General features: G+C 39.6%; 1 protein-coding gene across 3 annotated transcripts in view; it reads right to left on the reverse strand.

The window, feature by feature from the left end:
• Positions 1 to 4,428: 4,428 nt before the first annotated feature.
• HEATR3 (HEAT repeat containing 3) overlaps positions 4,429 to 17,237 on the reverse strand; it is a 33,220-nt gene continuing 20,411 nt past the window's right edge. For all 3 annotated transcript variants that reach the window (XM_057711785.1, XM_057711786.1, XM_057711787.1), the window contains 4 exons: positions 14,984 to 15,072; positions 11,531 to 11,674; positions 8,348 to 8,524; positions 4,429 to 5,186 (listed from right to left, as the gene is read on the reverse strand). In XM_057711785.1, the coding sequence (XP_057567768.1) occupies positions 5,064 to 5,186; positions 8,348 to 8,524; positions 11,531 to 11,674; positions 14,984 to 15,072 (533 nt within the window). In that variant the 3' untranslated portion in view covers positions 4,429 to 5,063. The remainder of the gene's footprint in view (positions 5,187 to 8,347; positions 8,525 to 11,530; positions 11,675 to 14,983; positions 15,073 to 17,237) is intronic.

A 17,237-nucleotide genomic window follows, 5' to 3' on the forward strand; every position in this document is an offset into this window, starting at 1 on the left:
ATGATGAAGCTCAGTGAGGAAGGCATGTGAAAGCCGAGATGGGCCAAAAGTTCGGACTCTTGCACCAAACAGTTAGCCACGTTGTGAACGCAGAGGAAAAGTGCTTGAAGGAAATGAGAAGTTCTACTCGAGTGAACACAGGAATGAGAAGAAAGTGAGCCTTAGAGCTGAAATGGAGAAAGTTTGAGTGATCTGGATAGAAGATCAAACCACCACAACATTCCCTTAAACCAAAACCTAATCCAGAGCAAGGCCCTAACTCTCTTTAATTCGATGAAGGCTGAGAAGGTAAGAAGCTGCAGAAGAAAGCTTGAAGGTAGCAGAGGTTGGTTTGTGAAGTTTAAGGAAAGAAACCATCTCTATAACATAAAAGTGCAAAGTGAAGCAGCAGATACTGATGTAGAAGCTGCAGCAAGTTATCCAGAAGGTCTAGCTAAGATCATTAATGAGGTCTACACTAAACAGATTTTCATCGTAGATGAAACAGCCTTATACTGGACGAAGATGCCATCTAGGACTTATAGCTAGAGAAGTTATGTCAATGTCTGGTTTCAAAGCTTCAAAAGACAGGCTGGGGACTTCCCTGGTGGCACAGCGGTTAAGAATCCACCTGCCAATGCAGGGGACACGGGTTTGATCCCTGCCCTGGGAAGATCTCATATGCTGTGGAGCTACTAAGCACGTGAGCCACAACTAACGAGCCCACATGCCACAACTACTGAAGCCCACGCGCCTAGCCCCCGCTCTCCGCAACTACAGAAACCCTGTGAGCAGCAATGAAGACCCAGTGCAGCCAATAAATTAAATAAATAAATAAATTTATTTATTAAAAAAAAAGACAGGCTGACTCTCTTGTCAGGGGCTAATGCAGCTGGTGACTTTTTAAGTTGAACCCAATACTGCTTTACCATTCCAAAAATCCTAGGACCCTTAAGAATTATGCTAAATATACTCTACCTGTGCTCTATAAATGAAACAATAAAGTAGGATGACAGCACATCTGTTTACAACATGGTTTACTGAATAGTTTATGCTCACTGTTGAGACCTACTGCTCAGAAAAAATGATGCCTTTCAAAATATTAATGACCACTGACAATGCACCTGGTCACCCAAGAGCTCTGATGGAGATGTACAGAGAGATTAATGTTTTCCTGCCTGCTAACACAACAACCCTTCTGCAGCCCATGGATAAAAGAGTAATTTCCACTTTCAAGTTTTATTATTTTCCATTTTGTAAGGCTATTGCTGCCATAGATACCATTCCTCTGATGGACCTGGGCAAAATAAACTGAAAACCTTGTAGAAAGGACTCACCATTCTAGGTGCCATTGAAAACATTCATGAATCATGGGAAGAGGTAAAAATATCAACATGAACAGGAGTTTGAAAGAAGTTGACTCCAGCTCTAATGGATGACTTTGAAGAGTTCAAGATTTCACTGCAGATGTGGTGGAAATAGCAAGAGAACTAGAATCATAAGTGGAGTCTGAAAATGTGACTGAATTGCTGCCATCTCAGGATAAAACTGTAATGGATGAGGAGTTGCTTGTTTATGAATGAGCAAAAGCTTAGTTGACAAGGCAGCAGCAGGGTCTGAGAGGATTGACTCCAATCCTGAAAGAAGGTCTGTGGATAAAATGCTATCAAGCAGCTTTGCATGCTACAAAGAACTTGTTTGCAAAAGGAAGAGTCAATAGATGCTTCACTGGTGACTTAAATTCCAACAGTCACCCCAACCTTCAGCGACCACCACCCTGATCAGTCAGCAGCCATCAAGGCAAGATCCTCCACCAGCAAAAAGATTACAACTCACTGAAGGCTCAGATGATGGGTAGCATCTTTCAGCAATAAAGTATTTTAAAATTAAGGTATGTACATTATTTTTTTAAACACAATGCTATTGCACACTTAATAGACTACAGTATAGTATAAAGATAACTTTTATATGCAATGGGAAATTAAAAAATTCGTGACTCACTTTATTGCAATGTTTGCTTTAATGCAGTTGTCTGGACCCGAATCGGCAATATCTCTGAGGTCTGCCTGTACAATCAAGTATTGGTCCATGCAATTTCAAAAAGGCAGGAAGCAAGCTTACGACAGAACTGGCTGAACAGGAACGGTGAAGAGATAAGAAACTTTCTCTACCCTGATACCTCAAAGGTATTTCTTTGAAAGACTAGATAAAGACAAAAGATAAAACTGCAGATAAAGCAATGTAATTAAATGACGAATATTTCAAAATCAATTCTATTTTAAATGAGTTTCCATCTTAAAGGCAGAGAGAGAGAGAAGTAAAGCAGTGATTTTGATTTCCTTGGATAAACATGCTATGGCAGGTTGGACACTTAAAAATATCTTCTAGAACAAAGGCTCTCACATGACCTTGTACTTCCACTCTTAAAACAGTGTGTATTTTTAATGGACTATTCTGGATAATTTGCAAACAACTGTATTTTAAAGCCGTCTTATTTTCCTACAGGAAAAAACTATGGTTTCTATTTTCCTGTGCCATGAATAATATGCATATGCTTGCTGAGCTATTATGTAAACAGCTGTAGAGTATATTCAGTCTTTTTCTATCTTTCCTTTTGTTCAGAGTAGCAAAATTAAACGGTAGCAATGCAGACTACTAAGGCCTCAGAGCCTGAAAAACTGGGGGGATGGCATATGCCCAGTATAATAACTCACGTCCTACTGTCCCACAGGGTGATGCTGCAGGCAACAACTGCAACAAGCTTGCCTAACCAGACAGAAAATCACTAACACTTATTTGTTCGACAAATATTTATCAAGAGCCTACGATGTACTAGGCCCCGCACTAGATATTTTGCATAATGTTTATAGGTTGGAAAGATGACAAAATTGGAAATTTTATTCTCCTTGGAAATGAATATATGCTATAAATATCGGAAGCAGGGAGAACTCTGAAACTTTTCTTCATGGGAAGAACGTGTCTCTCAAAACCACAAAGAGGTATCACCTCACACCTGCTAGAATGGCTGTTTTCAAAAAGATGAGAGATAAGTGTTGGTGAGGATGTGGAGAAAAGGGCACCCTTGTGCAATATTGGTGGGAAAGTAAATTGGTGTAGCCACTATGAACACAGTAGGGAGACTCCTCAGAAAATTCAAAATAGAACCACGATATGATCCAGCAATTCCACCTCTGGGTATAGATCTGAAAGAAACAAAATCACTGTCTCAAAAAGATACCTGGGGCTTCCCTAGTGGCGCAGTGGTTAAGAATCCGCCTGCCAACACAGGGGACACAAGTTTTGACGCCTGAGCCGGGAAAATCCCACATGCCGTGGAGCAACTAAGCCCATGTGCCACAACTCCTGAAGCCCATGTGCCACAACTCCTGAAGCCCATGTGCCACAACTCCTGAAGCCCATGTGCCACAACTCCTGAAGCCCATGTGCCACAACTCCTGAAGCCCATGCGCCTGGAGCAGGTGCTCCTCAACAAGAGAAGCCACCACAATGAGAAGCCCGAGCACCACAACAAAGAGTAGCCCCCGCTCTCCACACTAGAGAAAGCCCGTGCACAGCAACAAAGACCCAACGCAGCCAATAAATTAATCTAAAAAAGATATCTGCACCATATGTTTATTACTGTATTATTCACAATAGCCAAGACATGGAAACAACCTAAAGGTCCATCAATGGATGTATGGATAAAGAGAATGCAGTGTATATACACAATGGGATATTATTCAACCATAAAAAAGAAGGAAATCCTGCCATTTGTGACCTTGAGGACATTATGCTAAGTGAAATAAATCAGAGAAAAACAAATACTGTATGATCTCACTTATGTGTGGAATCTAAAAGAAAAAAACAAATAACCAAACAACCAAACTCAAAGAGAGAACAGACTGTCAGTTGCCAGAGGTGGGGGGTGGGGGTGGGGTGATGTAGGGCAAGCAAAATGGGTGAAGGTGGTCAAAAGGTACAAACTTCCAACTATAAATTACGGGGCATGTACTGTGTACAGCCTGTGGCTCCAGTTAACAATACCATATTGTACATCTGAAAGTTGCTGGGAGAGTTGATCCTAAAGGTTGATAAATGGTAACTAAAGTTAAGTCTTATGCTGGGTAATGGGCCTTTTAAATGGTCAACTGAGATCTACAGTGAAAAAATTTTCAAATCTCCAACAACTCCTCTGACCAGGCAAATGGACAGACAACGGACCTGGTCCAGGGGCCCCACTCAGACAGTGATGTCACTGAAACGCCCTCCCTTTGCTCCACCTGCCACCCTACTACTTCAAGGACATTGACAGTAATACTGGAGACTCTTGCTGTAAAGTCTTGTTTTTAATAGCACATATATATTCAAAGCAAGATCCATTAGCAAGTAAACACCCAGGAACAGGATTATCTGATATTTTAAAAAAGAAGATTTTCCAAGATGTAAAGCTTTCAATTAAAAAGTTATTTATTTAAAAACACATTCTTCCAATTCTGATTTCATACTAAATTAAATAAGGAGTGATGTTACAAAGCAACAACCAATCAGATCCTTTTGTAAAGAGGCTGACAATGAGCTTATGAGCCAGTAGCACAGTCAGCTAAAGGGTGGAATATGACTCCAACTCATTCCCCTCTTCACAAACGGTAAGCATGATCCATACACTTCACACCAAAAAAAATTTATAGTTTGTCTTCATATTTCAGTTAAAGATTCAGCTAATATAAAAATGATAATGGCTTAAAAAAGCATCCAAGTAATGCTTTGGATATTCCTTTTCTGCAAAATTCAATGAAAACATGATCGTTTGGAAGCATCTTCACTGCTCATGAAGAAGCACCTGAGATTTCCTTGTGTTTCCACTCTTTGTGTTTCCAGTGATTAAAACATGCTGTAAACATTTCTGAGAGCAATGCCACACAGATCCCAGAGCTTCAAAAAGAATGTCTAACAGCTTCTGTAGTTTCTGTGAGGTTTCAAATTAGTGTACACATTAAAAAATGACTTCCAGAAACACAAACACTGAAAGGAAACCCTCTAGTGTTCTTCAGCACTGAATACTTTGGTGCAAGGACTGGTCTCTTTCAAGTAGTCAGTCTTTTTTCAACAGTTTCTTGATAAGTGACAAACCTTCTCAAATTCATCTTCACGTTGTCGAGAACACATAGCTGATCTGGACTGTATTTAGCTCTCCCTTCTTTTCGTATCTGCCAAAAAAATAGCATATGTGATTTGGTATACATCATTAATTCCTTTAAATAAGTCAGCATTTAATTTGGGCTGTATTTATTTTTAGAACAAACAGCAGTCAGAATTTGGTGAAACATTTTCACTTCCAAGGTAATGGAACACAGTACATGAGTTAAAATAAAGATAAATTAAGATTGGGCACCTTTTAAATGACAGTTAAGAACTGAACTGTAGACTTTAAAAGAATGAGTTGTATGGTATGTGAACTATACCTCACCTCTAATCCAGAGCCGTGGTTCTCACATTTTAGCAACTGGAAGGCTTGTTAAAAAAAATTGGCGGGCCTGGGACTTCCCTGGTGGTGCAGTGGTTAAGAATCCGCCTGCCAATGCAGGGGACACGGGTTCGATCTCTGGTCCAGGAAGATCCCACATGCCGCAGAGCAGCTAAGCCCGTGCACCACAATGGCTGAGCCTGTGCACCACAACGGCTGAGCCTGCCCTCTACAGCCCACAAGCCACAACTACTGAGCCCGTATGCCACAACTACTGAAGCCCACATGCCTAGAGTCCATGCTCCACAAAAAGAGAAGCCACTGTACCGAGAAGCCCACGTACCACAATGAAGAGTAGCCCCCGCTTGCCGCAACTACAGAAAGCCCACGTGTAGCAACAAAGACCCAACAGAGCCAGTAAAGAAATAAAGTAATTTTAAAAAATGTTCAAAAAAATGGGTGGGCTTATCCACACAGTTTCTGATTTTCAGTAGGTCTGGAGCTGGGCCTGAGCACCTGCACTTGTAACAAGTTAGCAGGTGATGTGGCTGCTGCTGCTACGGGGCACTTCTGAGGACAGCTGCTTTAGAGAAGTTTTTTAGTAAAATGTGTTGTATTGTGTTTAAATGCAATTTGGGGCTGAATAGATACCAAACAGCCTTTAATGCAACTGTGGCTTCATTCACAAAGGAGCTTCGTATAAAAAACTACATGCTGCCATTGCAGCTAACAGAAATTTCATCAGGGTTTTATAGCTTTGAGAAAAGAAAAACAATTAACTATCACCATCACTGCAGTGCATGTTAAGTAGGAAAATCAATCAGCACAACGGACGTTCCAGAGGTTCGGGGTTATTTTCCTAGTTCACAGTTCATGCAACTGCTCTCTAAAGCATTTGCTTCTGCAGAGTTTAATGACTCTTAACTGCATCTGCTTTCCTTGCAGCTGCAGGAAAAGGGGACATTTTCTCCTTACCACACGGACTCCTTTTTCATAAGTTTAAAGGGCCTGTGATCTTTAAGAACAATGTGGACATCCTCCATGTACTGGTATGGAAATGTCTCTAGGAGACAATGTTAAGTAAAAGCACACAAAGTGCAGGACTGTGAACATATTATACTATCTTTCGGATAGTAAAAGGGGAAAATACTAAGGTACGTTTATTTTTGCTTAGAGAAACACCATTCAATTTGGTTACCCATGAGGCTGGGAACGGGTGGGAACAAAACTTCTCACTGCTTAAAAAGTAAACCCCAGCGGGTGGAGAGGGGTGTGGGTGAAATGGGTGGAGGCAGCCAGCAGGTACACACTTCCAGTTCCAGCTCACCCTGAACAAGGCAGTGGTCAGGGGCGCTACCTCCCCACCCCTCAGTCAGAAACCCGAGTGTAAGTTTGCTGTCGGCCACGAATTCAACCCACTGCGGATCACGCAGTACTGGAGTATTTACCACCGAGGAAAATCCGTGTATTTAAGAGGGTCCACCCAGGGTTACTCAAGGCTAAACTGTATAAGAGAAGTCAGTCCTGGGGTTATAATGTATAGCAAGGTGGCTACAGTTAACAACACTGTATTATATATTTGAAAGTTACTAAGAAAGTTGAATTTTAAAGTTTTCATTACAAGAAAAAAATGTTGTAACTATGTGTGGTGATAAATGTTAACTAAACTTATTGTAATCATTTTGTAATATATACATGTATCAAATCTTTAGGTTGTACACCTAAAACTAACACTATGTTATATGTCAATTATATCTCAAAACAAAACAAAACCCAGACAAACAAACAAGTAAAACTACAGGCTGAAACAAAGCATAATTAAGAGTGAACTGATCAACTTCTCCCCCCAAGACTAAAGTCACCTACTGGTGAAGCTTAACTCAATAAGTGTCAGCCACCATCACCACATTTTTAAATGTAGGGTACCAAAACATGAAAATGTTAACAACAAACCAATTATTAATGTTCCTAAACCAACGATGATGCAACTATGACACAAAATGTACATGGCATGTGCCACTATTTTTTTTCCTCTGCAAAAGAAAACTATTTTTTAATGCCCTAAAAAAAGATTCAAAAAGTTTAAATTTCTAGACATACGATCATATTCACCTAAAAACTTATCATAGAATTCCGGCCAGGGGAATTAAATTCTGCCTTAGAAGCTTGTTAGAGAAAAGAAATACATATTGGAAAGCAAAAAAAGTAAGCTGATTTTCCATTAAAGCCTCTATTCTCTTAACAAAGATTTAAAAGCAAAAGTTTATTTTAAAGTGTAAAAGCAAAAAATACAAATATTTTTATTTCTCCAAATGAAATAGACATTCAGATCAGAGGAGAACCAGTAAACTTGGACACATGATCAAAGGTTGTTTTTAAAACTTCTGGTTGCTTTCCCCCAACCAAGAAAACAGTTACTGAAAAAAAATTTTTTTGACTCAGTTAGCTTTGATGCTTCTGATGAATAAATCAATCAATAAAAGGGCAAATGAAGGTAGCTACATTCTCCATTACAGACCAGCCTGAAGCGTGTTTGGCCTTTGTTTCAGAGCACCAAAGGGAAATATTCGTAACAATGAAATCAGCCTATAATGCATTACATGATATAAAATAAATTTAACATGTGTATGAAAGTACTTTGCAGGCCAGACTGTAGTGCTTACACATAAGCACTGTTAACGTTTCTAAACCGCTGCAGAAAGAGGAACTTGTCGACACCATTTTGGCTCAAGTCACAGTGATTCAACCGAAAGGGTGACTGAGCCCTGACTCAGCCAACAAGCATTTACACAGAACTGGGGATAAAGTGCTATATGAATCACTGAGAATCACAGAGAGAACCACATACGCCCTCCTCCCATTGAATGCTGAGAATTCAGCATTTCTAAATAAAACACTACATACCTTCGTTTTGAAGACTGGCTGGAATTCCTTCAGAGCAGACAACAATTTAATTTGAACCGAGGCCCTTTCAGCTTCTTTACCATCTGCAAAAACGTCGAAGAGGGCATCCAAAGCCTCTCCTGCTACTACAAGTGAGGGATCTTTGGTGGCAACCTCAAGCAGAAAGCACCCGATGGTCTGGGGACAACAAAACACAGTTATCATCCAATATCCTAAGTCAGCTTTCAAAATAAGTACTAACTCTACATGTGACAACTACTCGTGCATAAAATTTTATATAAAAATGATAGGAAAAAATTAAAACTTTAAAAGACGAAAGACTTCACATATATTTATAAAAATACAGTACCAAGTATAATATAAGCAGATAAATTTTAAATCTTAGAGCTTGTATTCCTAAATAAAACAAATCAAGATCCATAAATGATATATGAAAGACTGATATTGGAAATTATTAAATTTTCCCTTCTATATATCTCCATCAAAAAGACTTTTCCCGTGGTGTCAAAATGCATATAACTGTTATCTGTAACAAAAAACCCTGTTTTTAAAATTATATGAAAAACACTCTAAGACAGTTAAAAAACAAAGAATTACTTAATCTCATTTTGCTTCACGCTGATCTTTACCATCCATTTTTTTCACAATTAGCTAGCTAATGAACAGACCACTCCCAACCTGTAAAGACTTGTTCAAGAGAGAAGTTATTTTATTTTGGCTGTTCTGCTTCACGCTTTACGTCTTAAAGGCGGTATGCGCATCTGGTATTATGGCTGGGAGAGTGGAGATGCTGAGCCCAAACTTCAGCTCTACCATAAATAACAGGATGACTCTGGGACAGTCCATTACCCACTCTGGGCCTCAGTTTTCTCATCTGAATATAAGTGGTCTAGATAACCTCTAGGATAGTATTTAAATTTAATATCCTATCATATAACATGAAAGGTACAGCATCACCTATGAAGTAGTTTTATTGAAAAGATTAATCTGAATCTAACCTAACCTTTAGATCTAACTTCCACTCTGCAGGAAATTCAGGGGATAAAGGAACAAGCTTAACACCACAAAGAAGCAACCAGACAAATCTAGAAGGCTGAACATTATGAGCCAACTGACCCAGAAGCTGAGAAAAAACAGGTGGTGGTAGGTGGTGCTAGAAGGAGCACAGCTCTAGACGAAGAGAGGCTTAGAAGACCCCAAACCAAGCACAGCACGTAGACTTTACTCAGATCCTGGTTTAAACAAACTATCCGTAAACAGGTATTTTTGGAATTGGAAAAATCTGAATAAGGACTAGGTATTAGACATGTTAAGAAACAACTGTTAATTGTGTACGGCATGATAATGGTGGTTATATAGGAAACTGTCCCTATTTTTAAGGGACAGTTAAAAACAGGGACATGTATACTGAACCCACAGGGGTGAATACCAGGATGTCTTTAATTTACTTCAACACACTCAGCAGAGGACCTACATGAAGTACATATGACAGAAAACTAGTAACTGTTAAATATGCTAATGGCTATACAAAATTCACTGTACTTTCTACTTTTCTTCATGCTTGAAAATGTGACTAAATAAAAACATTTTAAAAATCTCATGTGAGGAAAAATAGAAAAATCCTATGTGACGCCTGAGAAAAACTTGCTGTTCCCCTAAAGTGGACCTTGGACATTACAGTCTTAAGGGATGGGAAGTGATTACACCTACACGTGCTCATCAGTGTTTGTGTACACGTACAGAGCCGTGCTCTCTCACTCAGTGTCATTACATCAGGATCCCTGGAATGACAGAGAAGAAGCAGGTAACAGTGGCTGCCTCTCCAGAGTGGCACTGGGGGATGGGAAGCTTAGGAGTGGAGATGCTTCTTTTCACTATGGATTCTTTTCTACTTTCCTAAAAGTTTTGCTATATGCATGTATCATCTTTTCAAAATAAGGTTCTAAAAAATACCAGCCACACTTTTAAGCTCTTAGCAAGTTAAGAAGTACTTTATAATCATCAGTTTAGGGACTTTCCTGGTGGCACAGTAGTTAAGAATCCGCCTACCAATGCAGGGGACACAGGTTTGCTTCCTAGTCCGGGAAGATCCCACATGCTGCGGAGCAACTAAGCCTGTGTACCACAACTACTGAGCCTGTGCTCTAGAGCCTGCAAGCCACAACTATTGAGCCTGTGTGCTGCAACTACTGAAGCCCACATGCCTAGAGCCTGTGCTGTGCAACAAGAGAAGCCATTGCAATGAGAAGCCTGTGCACCACAAAGAAGAGTAGCCTCTGCTCGCCACAACTAGAGAAAGCCCGCATGTGGCAAAGACCCAACACAATCAAAGAATAAAAATAAATAAATAAATGAATTCATTTAAAAATAATAATCATAATCAGTTTATTATCCATTATCAGTAATCTACACTTCAGCAATTATTAGCACGACAAGGGTAATTTTACTGTTACTGTCCTTTTAGTTTCTTTGGCAGTGCAGTTCCTGAGCAACTTGCTAAGATAAAATGCTGGAAGCAAACATGCTGAGTGAGTTCCTGGTGTGCTGGCACTACCAGAGTTGCCACTTAAAATTTACGGAGTGGTCTGAGGCTGAACCGGGTGGCACTGTTCAGAATGTGCTTCAGCCTGGTGCGCTGAGAAAACTGTCTGGATTGTTCCTTCGTCGGTAGGAGAATAAAACATGCACACATTTAATGCAACAGCAAAGGGAAGTGCGTCTGTAACAACTCTGAACCTTGGCCTTCCATTAAAGACAGATTTATTTTTGAAAAAGCAATTCCAGAGTAAAGTTAAATGGCAAAACTCAACCCAGCTCCTCAAGTACCTATCTGATTCATGGAGACAGATCAAGCCAAAGGGTATACTCTAATAATATACCTTAGTAAGCAACTTCTTTTTTTTTTTTGCAATTTTTAAAAAAATTTTATTTTTTGGCCACACCACACAGCATGTGGGATCTTAGTTCCCTGACCCGGGACCGAACCTGTGTCCCCTGCATTGGAAGCGTGCCCCCTGCACTGGAGTCTTAACCACTGGACCACCAGGACGTTCCCAGTAAGCAACTTCTTGATATGATTTCTTCTCATGAAGTTCACAGAAGTTTTCAAAATCCCACACCAATAGTCACTCTTCTCCCATTTCTAATGATTTAATAGTTTAGGTTGGAAGTATATGGTTTTACCTTAAGAGTGTCAAGTGTGCCATCTTCTTTGGCTAGGACGCTGCCAGTGATTCCTAAAATACTAACCACGTTTACTCGCACCCCGACGTTACTACTGTGGATGCCCGCTCTGCACAGTGTCATCAGCTGGTCGGGAGTCATGCACTGTTGAAAGAGAAAAGTATTTAGCATGTTAAACTCAGCCAATTCCAACAGCATGTGCAACGGGACTGGCGCGAGTCTCTTCTACAGGCAGCACAACTCTACAAGTAACACAAACACTCAGTGGGGAAGTTATTACATATCCTAATCACTCCTACATACAGTTGGTAATTCTGAACTAAGAAGAGGCCTGCTCACTGTCACCTGGAGAACAGACATCGCTGGGCCCCTCCCCAGAGTTTCTGCTTCTGTAGACTAGGGGCAAAGCCCTAGGATTTGTCCTTATATACAAAGAGGAAAAAGACCACAGACCCAATAAGGAAAACTGGCAAAAGATGGGAAAAGTCACAGAAAAAGAAATGTGAAGGACGTTATAACACATGAAAAGATGTCCAACCTCCTCATAGTGAGAGAAATGCAAATTAAAATTGAGACATATTTTCTCACCCATCTGACCAGTTAAGATCCAATATTTGACAACATATTCTTCTGGTGAGGCTCTGGCAAAACTGGCACTCTCAGACGGTTCTGGTGGAGATTCAAAACGGCTCAGATTCTAAGGAGGGGACTACAGCAATACCTAGAGCAAACCAACTAATCCAGCTGTTCTCTGAGCCGGCAAGCCCACTTTTAGGAATCGATCCCAAGGACACAATGGCAAAAACACCACAGAACTTCTGTAAAAAGGCTATTCACTGCAGTTGTATTTGTAAATAACCAAAGACTGGAAACACCTAAAATATCCATTAATGAAGACACTTGAATAAATATGGAATATGTACACAATGGAGTGATATGAAGCTGTAAAAAAGAAATGAGAAACATGTCTACATATGGTGATGATTAACAAGGGAGAAAAGCAAAGTGCAGAAGCACTACTTTTAAGAAAAGGAATGAACCACAAACACATACATATTTTGCTTATGTTTTCCAAAAAACAATAATAGAATGATAAATAAAAAAATCAAAAAGGATGATTTCCAACGGCACAAAGGAAAGAACAGGGGCAAAGGGACAGAAACTAGACCTCTCTAAATACATATGTATGTATATATATATATCCTTTTTTTGGGGGGGTAAAATATACATAAAACTTACAATTTTAACCATTTTTAAATGTACAGTTCAGTGGCAGTAAGTACAGTATATTCACACTGTTGTGCAACCAACCATCACCACCATCCAGCCCCAGAACTCCTGCATCATTCCATACTGCAACCCTGTACTCATTAAACAATGTCTCCCCACGCCCCCTGCTTACCCCAACCCCTGGTAACCACTGTTCTACTTTCTGTCCCTATGAATTTAACTACTCTAGGTCCCGCATAAGAGGATTCATACAATATTTGTCCTTTTGTGCCTGGTTATGTCATGTAGCATAATGTCCTCAAGGCTCATCCATGCAGGAGTATGTATCAGAATTTCATTCCTCTTTAAAGCTGAATAATATTCCATAGTATGTATACACCATATTTTTCTCTGAATATATCGTTTCAGTTTTAACTCTGAAACTGTGTAAATATTTTATATAATTAAAAAATAAAAATTAAAGCAACCAAACAAAAAATGCTTTTAAACAAGCTGAAACAACTGAAGCTAACTTTATAACAAGCCGCAAAGAGAATTTTTTCAAGCAACTTTAAAACACAGTAATTTGTATAGTCCCAGAGGGATTTTTCCCCCTAAGAACATGAAGAATCACAAAGAAATATGAAACTGCATTTAGTAGTGTTATTGTTAGTAATAATATCATTATTTTGAAATTATTAACTATATTCTATAGGGTAAAGCAAATAATAATGAGTTTATAATGATGTTTTAAAAAACTGGTCATTTTTAGAGACTGCTAGGATACCAACCCATTATTCTGGAAAAAAGGGTGGGATGGGGGAGGGAGAATCATACCCTATCTTTTTTGGTATGAAATTCATTTCAAAGTTAGCAACTAATTGATGAAATAGAAAGTTTTTATTTATAAAAGAATCACAGCTAATAAGTCTAAAAGGAACGACAAAATTAGGATATCTCCATTTTGCAAACCCTAATGAAATAATGGATCTATAAAACAAAAATCACTGGCTACTACAAGTGAATCCACTGATTGATCTTAACATTACTATTTTATAACAATATGTGATTTGTGATGTAAAAGTAGAATATACATACAGCACTACGAATTATTTTTGCCTAAAAAATCTGATCCTGAATCTAATTAAGGCTCTAGATCTAGCTCCCAATTTATAGGAAATATGGGAGACAAAGGGACCCATTAAACAATGACATTGTTTAACCAGCCAAATCTGAGAATGGGGAAAATTCTTTAGGACAAATGATAGCTTCTCCAATGAATAAATAGCATGGGGAAAGGGGGGCAGGTAGGGGAAATGTTATAAATTCAGAGATTTAAGAATCTGTCAATGCATTAAAAACTACTGACTTGTATACTTTAAATGGGTGAACTGTATGGCATGTAAATTAAATCTCACCAAACCTGTTAAAATATACATATTTAAGAGACCAAAATATCAACTAAGAACAATAAGTGGATCCTTCTTAGATGCTGATTTAATTTCCAATTAATAAACCAATTGGAAAAAAAAAAGACATTTTTAAATCAAACAGGGAAAACTGAACTCAGACTGCATATCAAATGATAACTTAAAAAGTCTGTTAATTTGGGGGTTTGGGATAAGGGTATTTTTGCTGTTAAGTTTTTTTAAACGTTCATTTTCTGTCACAGACACATAATGAAGCACACAACTAAATATTCATGGGTGAAATAATATGATTTGCTTTAGCCATGCCAAGAAGCAAAAACAAAAATGTAGGGAAAGTGAAAGAAACAAGAGTGACGAGATGTTGGCAACCTGCTGACACCTGATGACCATGCTTCCAGGTAACTGTACTATCATCTCTGCTCTTAGGGACGTTTGGAAATTTCCTCCATGAAAAGTGAAAAATAAAAGTGGTAAGGCACCTATCACAGAGGTGGAGACAGATCACTGTGGAGGATACGGAGGACACGCTTGAAAATTTCTGTAATAAAATGTTTAAAAAGAGGCAAATGACTGTCAGAGAAAATACAACACATGTCAAATACATTATATCAGCTAAAAAACTCTGTTTTGGTGGCGGTGGTGGGGAGAAGGAAAAGATTTTACTTTTATACTTTAAGTACTTTTGTTTTCACTTTACAAGGATCATGCATTTCTCTTTCAACAGAAACAAATACTTTAAAATAGTTAAGTAATAACTTTTGCCTCCATAATACAGAATCTTTGCTCGTTTCACATAAAAATTTTAAAACCTTACCTGAGGAATGTTCTTGGAGGCCATTGTTTGCAAAAGGGCCCTCAAGGCACTACTTATGGCTTCTAAAAAGTCAACATGCTTAGCAAAATCTAAAACACAAAAGTGAAATATAAATTGGTCTTTCTCTAAGCAGAGCTATTTTGTAGAAAAAGTCAAAACAGAGCACGTTAAATGTTAATTTACACTATTATAAGAAAAAAAACTTGATATTTAAGCCCAAACTTCCAGTGAACTGTGTATTTGAGTTTGAAGGAGGACCACAATTAAAGCAGTCATGACAGTCCCTGACTTGTAGAGGCTGCATTTTCATTTAACTCACGCTTTAGCACACGATAAACCTGAGCTAGCCTTTGTAGACTGAGGTCAGCTTTTCACAGATTGCTGTCACGGTGCTGGGCAGACAGAGGGTGGAGTCATCTCACAACTCAGAGTGCCTCCTCACCAACCCAAGCCCACTGCCCAGCCAAGAAGTGCTGCTTGTGCAGGGCCAGACCACTACACCTCTCTGGTTTTCAGTGGCTCCCACAGTTTTTACTGACCCAACCTCCCCTTCCCACGTGTGCTCATTTTTACTCTTTTCTTCGTGTCCCTTCTTCCCACACAGGACAAACCAGAACAACAGCAATAAACAATTTTGCTAACACAGCCGTACAGAAGGGTGAGATGAGGACCGCCCAGGTGAGCTGGTTACCTAACCCTCTGGTGGGAAGGGAAAGCAACTGATGTGGTGTGATAGGTTGTATTTTCCAAAAATAGCCACAACAGTATTTCCAGTTCTACATGGTCTTGCAGAAGCTTGCCACTTCCCATAAAGACTGTGCAGTCTAATTCCTCTCTCCTTGAACCTGAGTGGGACTTTGTAGCTTCTTCAACCAAGAAAACATGTGAAAGAGACAGGCTAGATGGTAAAAGGCATGACTTCCACCTGACTCAATGCAACTGCTCTCTTCTTTCTCTCAGCTCTCACCCTTGGAACCCAGCCACCACGTGATGGAAGCCCAGGTCACACGAAGAGGTCAGAGATGGGTGTTCTGGCTGACCGCCCCACACCAGCCTCCAGACATGTGAGTGAACAGGCCTCAGATGTTTCCGGTTCCCAGTCTTCCAGCAGAGGTCCTAGGCTAGGGTTTCTCAACCTCAGCAGTGTGGACATTTGGGACCAGATAATTCTTTGTGGTGTGTGTAGGGGCCCCTGTGCCTCAGGATATTTGACAGCTTCTCTGGCCTCTACCCTCTAGATACCAGCAGCAACCCCCAAGTTATAACAACAAAAAATGCCTCCAGACATTGATGAAGGTCCTCGGGGGTAAAAACTGCGGCTGGTTGAGAATCAATGAAGTAGACATGGTGGAGTAGAGAAAACCATCTCTACTGGACACTTTCTAAATCCCTGACCCATAGAAACCATGAAAAATAGCACATGATTATTGCTGTTTTAAGCCACCAAGTTTTGGGGTGATTTGTTACGTAGCAGTGACACCTTGGCTTTCTCCCCTATGGTCCCTTGCCCGTATAAGGATTCTGATGCCCCTTTTTGGGCTGCATGAGAGCAAGGCAACTTCTGCACAGACTAGAATCAAGGCTTGTTATATCTTCTGGCTCTCCCATTTTTAGATACATGTTATACAAAGAGGTAGAGAATTCCTGTAAGTATCACAGAACAGATACTAGGATGCTTTAGGATCAGACAGACCAGGGACAGAATCCAGCCTGTGACATTATGTGACCTCTCATTTTGGTCTCAACCCAAGTGTTCCCTCCTCAGAGGGGTCCTTCCACAGTAACTAATGTGACACCTCATACCATTCTGCTTTTTATGATCTTCCTTTCTAGCCAAAATGACATTAAACCTTTATGAGAATGCAAGCTCCTTGCCTTATCTTGTTCATGCCTGTATCCCTTGGACCTAGAATAGTGCGTGGCATAAAGTCAACAAATAAATAGTTGTTAAAAGAAGGAACGCCCGTGAAAAAATTCTTAAATCTCAAAATCTCAGCATCCTCATCAGGAAGGTGGGGTGATAATGTCTACCTCATAAAACCTAGTACCTAAACAGGTCCTCAAACATTGGTATAAAATCGTTACCATTAAACTTCCAAAAAGTCACCATACTGGCTCTGAAAAGTAAATTATATTTGATTAAAGCTATAAGTGTAGCCCTGGAAATTTGTAAGCTGCACATAAAACAGTTAAGCCATGTTATGAAGAACTAACTCAATACAAACTAGAACACATCTCAGAACCAATTTTTTTT

Source organism: Hippopotamus amphibius, chromosome 16 (assembly GCF_030028045.1).
Source record: "Hippopotamus amphibius kiboko isolate mHipAmp2 chromosome 16, mHipAmp2.hap2, whole genome shotgun sequence".
Classification (NCBI taxonomy): domain Eukaryota; kingdom Metazoa; phylum Chordata; class Mammalia; order Artiodactyla; family Hippopotamidae; genus Hippopotamus; species Hippopotamus amphibius.